At 32.3% G+C, this 4,215-nt stretch overlaps 3 protein-coding genes across 3 annotated transcripts in view; 2 read left to right on the forward strand and 1 right to left on the reverse strand.

Moving 5' to 3' along the window:
• The window catches only part of LOC107644318, a gene marked incomplete in the record, with an annotated part of 1,121 nt that extends 1,027 nt beyond the window's left edge, over positions 1-94 (forward strand). Inside the window, 1 exon segment of the mRNA XM_016348158.2 lies at positions 6-94.
• On the reverse strand, positions 225-1,397 carry LOC107641232 (protein YLS3). The gene is made up of 3 exons (XM_021102907.1): positions 766-1,397; positions 588-671; positions 225-475 (listed from the first exon to the last, which is right to left on the reverse strand). The coding sequence occupies exons 1-3, from the start codon at positions 1,121-1,123 to the stop codon at positions 240-242; spliced, it is 678 nt and encodes a 225-aa protein (XP_020958566.1). The 5' UTR covers positions 1,124-1,397; the 3' UTR covers positions 225-239.
• Positions 2,302-3,633, forward strand: LOC107642112 (heavy metal-associated isoprenylated plant protein 36). Its single transcript, XM_016345428.2, has 3 exons — positions 2,302-2,579; positions 2,666-2,747; positions 3,136-3,633. Exons 1-3 carry the CDS (start codon positions 2,568-2,570, stop codon positions 3,384-3,386), a joined length of 345 nt encoding a protein of 114 aa, XP_016200914.1. The 5' UTR covers positions 2,302-2,567; the 3' UTR covers positions 3,387-3,633.

A 4,215-nucleotide genomic window follows, 5' to 3' on the forward strand; every position in this document is an offset into this window, starting at 1 on the left:
ATAAGATAATGCTTTTATTCACATGGGTTTAAGAACTCAAACTGCCTATAATCTTTTGTAAGAATATCAATTCTAAGACAAATCAAATTCAGTCATAAACTCTCTTTTTTTAGGAAAGCATGAAGGCTATATAACACCAAGAACAAGTGAACAACTACATATTTTAATACATAGACAAAAAGATAACATAAATTAATGACATATTTAACATGAAATAATAAAACCTAGTCTCAATCTCTTCAAGTGAATCCTACATGAATTAAATACATTATTTCAATCTTAATTTTAATTAGTAGTAACAACATTGCTAAAGTCATCAGCTCTAACACTCCTTGAAATGCTGTGAGCAATAGAATTGACAAAGTCACCAGCCCTGCCGCCACTCTGTTATTTGCCTTTAAGCTGGTGCTCTGGCTACTTCCAAATTGGAATCCCATCATACTTGATCTTGGTGCAACTAAAACTGCAGGAGAAGCTACAAGTACAAAGGAAGGAGCAATTTAGATCATGATTCAACATCTTGGATATTGCCAAAGGAAATTATTATCAAAGTGAAGTGAATGTTGGGAATAAAAGTGATTGTATACCAGCAACATTAGAGCTGTTCTTTGCCCTGAAGGACATTGGAGAAGCCGGCGAAGTTGCAGGAACAGGCACTTGGAGTTGTTCCCCTACAACAAAAAATGTGCAAAAATTGATCAATGAATACCATCACTGTCCATAACCATATATATAATATAGGATTCACTTAAATATGAAGGTAACCTGGGCAGGTGGAGATGTCAACTTGAAGGGCACAAAGTGCCGGCAGCTGCAGAGCAAGTGTCTTGTTAATGGGGAAAGAGCTCATGGTAGTGTCATTCAGCAGAAGGCAAAGACAGTGAGGCTCTTGGCTGTAGAGTTGCCTGAGGTTGCCGCAGCATGCTTGCACAGGAGACTTAGAAGTACCCTGCACGAACGGTGCGCAAGGGATGAGAGGAAGGAGGGTTGATGTGCATTGCGCTATGGTCGGGTTAGAAGAGCTCGGATCTTGGGAAAGTGTGGTGGGTGGATGGGAAATCAGGAGCAAGAAAATAATGTGACAGAAAATAGAGACAAGAGGACAATATTTCTGTGTAGCCATTGCGTTATGTTTTCAGGTTGTGAGGTGCAGTGAGTAATATTTTCCATGGTTTCTAAATAGAAAAAAATGTCAATCTTTCTGTGTGAGTTATTACATGCATGGTGTGTGAGTTTCATTGAACATGTACTTCTTGTTTATCCACCATCCCAAATCATGCTATTGCATCCCATTTCCCCATTTTCCCACATAACAAACATGATGTACTTGATGGTAATAGACATAATAAAATTAACAATGTTAAGTATCAATAACTTCTTACAAAAATTTTATGATAGTTGAACGATTTGTAGTCCGACTCAGTCATTCATATTCAATAATCAACTAACGTCATTAGCAAAAATAAAATCTTTATTTTGCACATTGAACATGTTTAAGGAACTAAAATTTTCCAAGTTCTTATAAATCATTCTTCTTTTTACTTATCCAAGAACATTTGGATAATTGGTGACCCGTAAAATACAGCTTGTTGAAGGGGGGCGTGGGGGGCGTTATGCTGATCCCTCCTGATATATGAAACAATCATACTAAGCAAACACAAAAAATTAGTCAATAAATCAATCATTCGTATAGAATATAAAATATATATCGAAAATAAAAAATACCTGTTTATATATAAATACATAATGACTAATTTAGTGATAACATTTTTGAATATCAGGTTATTATATGTAAAACTATTCTTATACGATATATATACAAAAACTTTTAGAGGACCAATAATATTTTTATATCACACTGAACTTTTGACATTTCATCTGTTTTTATACACACGCATGCCTACATAAATCAGTATAACTATACCTACACACATAAAACTTGCATATATGGACCATTTTATTTTACACCTATTTATGAGTGTTAACTACTGTTGTCCAAAAAACTATGATCTATCTAGCTAGGATCATATACATTTACCTTGGATCAGAAGATTTAAGCAATATAATACAAGAATTTAATATACTCATGTGACAACATGGTTACAAGGACAAAGTCCCCTCCTTTGAACAACTTTAGATGCATGTTTGTTTCTTTTATTTTCTGTGAAATATATTCCAAAGGCATATCTGAAACAACGAATTTCATATGGCACGAGTGCAACTTTTTTTGCTTCATTTAAGTATCAAGATTAAAGAGATGCTATTTTTATTTTCTTTTAATAAAAAATTCACTGTTCAATTGCCATGCACTAAAAACTAAAATCGGCACAAAGAAACCAAGAATAACATGTTCTACTAGAAAACAGAATCAGGTTCTGTCACTAAATGGAGAATCAGAGTCTTCAAATTGAAATGCAAACCAGCTCATCATAAACCCTTTTTGGCCCTTCAAAGTTCTCTTTATTTCCTTTTAAGATAGTCTTTTTCTTGTACCATTTTTCTTCATCTGTGACTTTATCCTTTGTTTCTCTCTTTTTCTCTTTCTTTGTTCTTCTCCTAGTGATTTCATGACAGTGAAGGCAAGACTTAAGTCACCATCGTTTCTGAAAGTGTTTATATTAATTAATTTATTACCATCTCTAAATCCTTTGTGTTGTTCACGCAGTACTTTTGCATGGTGATGAGGATCAACATCGATTGTAGCGGTTGTTATAGAAAAGTTAAGAGAGTCCTTCTTGATGTGCCAGGTTAGACACAATTCATTATCTTCTTTCTATTTTCTCATGGTGATGAGGATCCTTATTAATCATATGAAAATTACTCAACATCTAAAATTTTTTACTAAAATTTTAATAGTAGAATAAGGTGGGACAAACCATAAAAATAGAAGATTTTATATGTAAAATTTATTAATTTGGGAGGACCATTGCCTCTTTTAGGTACACTAAGTTTCACTTCTTCCTCTTTTATGTTAATTCTTTACTTTATCATTTTATAATTCTCTTAATAAATTTTTTTTTTTCTCATGATATAAACTTAACCATATGTTAATGGCTATATGCAGTACTTCTTGGCACCAAATAGTTGTGAAGTTGAGAATTATGTTGTTTATTTGTTTGAATATTATTGTGGCAGAGTTGGAAATCCATCTCCTAGAGAAGAAGCAGACAAGGGTAATTGTGGGAGGAAGGTTCATACCACAAGATGTGGCTATCATGATAAGAAAGAAGACTAATCGTAGGGTTGAGATTTTGGACATACAAGAATTTAGTGAGGACAAGGATGCTGAAGTAATGGAAGACCATAAATCAATGACCAATAATAATAACTGGACTCTCTTAGCCACCCACCAGCACCAGCATCAAATTGAAACGTGTTTGGTTTGAGAATGATTAATTTCTGCGTCATATTTAACCCACAACTACTCTCTGAAGTGTACATTTATTGATCTTCTCATCTTTAACTATAGATTTTTTTCATTAGTCACTTTCATGTCTTTGTATGTACTATGGTCCTAAGATTTACACAGTTTGTTTTTCTTTTAGCATCTTGAATTAATTAGGCCTTGTTCTAATTAACAGAAACAGGGGATAAGATATTATGTCGCTTCAAATCAAAATTTGACGTGTCTTATTAGTTATTACAACTTTCTAAAAAAAATCTCTTGTCCTATTACAAGCCTAGAGAGCTAACAGAAAACAACAAACTACAGTCATAACAAAACCAACCCACTTACTACCTTTTTTTTAAAAGATAAAATTACTCTTTTATTTCTTACTTCTTTTCTTCTTTTTTTTTTCCCTTCTCCTAATACCACAGTTTCACTCACCCCATTACCGTTAGTCAATATCAGACCCGGAAAAATTTAATAATAAGGGTAAAAAAGTTAATTATCACTGTTTGTTATTTCTTATTGAGTTGATTTTTTAATTTTTATACTAGATCAAATTTAACAAGACAATTATTATTATATGTTAAGTTTAACAAAATAATTTTCTAATAACATAAAGCTCAAGAAAATAATTTATATTTTATTTTTGGAACAAACACAATTTAACAAAGAGACAAACATATATATTTTCTAAATATTTGTGAGGATAAGTACCTCCTTCTCCGCCACCTTGTTCTGTCCTAAATTTTAAATTTTAAACCATAAATCTATAAATTGAATTTACTTTTATTTCACGTTTAAATTTTTTTATTCAAATTTTGAGT

Source organism: Arachis ipaensis, chromosome B05 (assembly GCF_000816755.2).
Source record: "Arachis ipaensis cultivar K30076 chromosome B05, Araip1.1, whole genome shotgun sequence".
Lineage (NCBI taxonomy): Eukaryota > Viridiplantae > Streptophyta > Magnoliopsida > Fabales > Fabaceae > Arachis > Arachis ipaensis.

What these genes read in the sequence shown, in the direction of transcription:
- LOC107641232 (XM_021102907.1), bottom strand. Translation starts at nt 1,123, where the DNA reads ATGGCTACACAGAAATATTGTCCTCTTGTCTCTATTTTCTGTCACATT. An exon ending in TGACATCTCCACCTGCCCAG is followed by an intron (nt 672 to 765) that starts GTTACCTTCATA and finishes TTTTTGTTGTAG; the next exon opens with GGGAACAACTCCAAGTGCCT. An exon ending in GAACAGCTCTAATGTTGCTG is followed by an intron (nt 476 to 587) that starts GTATACAATCAC and finishes TTGTACTTGTAG; the next exon opens with CTTCTCCTGCAGTTTTAGTT.
- LOC107642112 (XM_016345428.2), top strand. An exon ending in AGTCCTTCTTGATGTGCCAG is followed by an intron (nt 2,748 to 3,135) that starts GTTAGACACAAT and finishes TTATTGTGGCAG; the next exon opens with AGTTGGAAATCCATCTCCTA.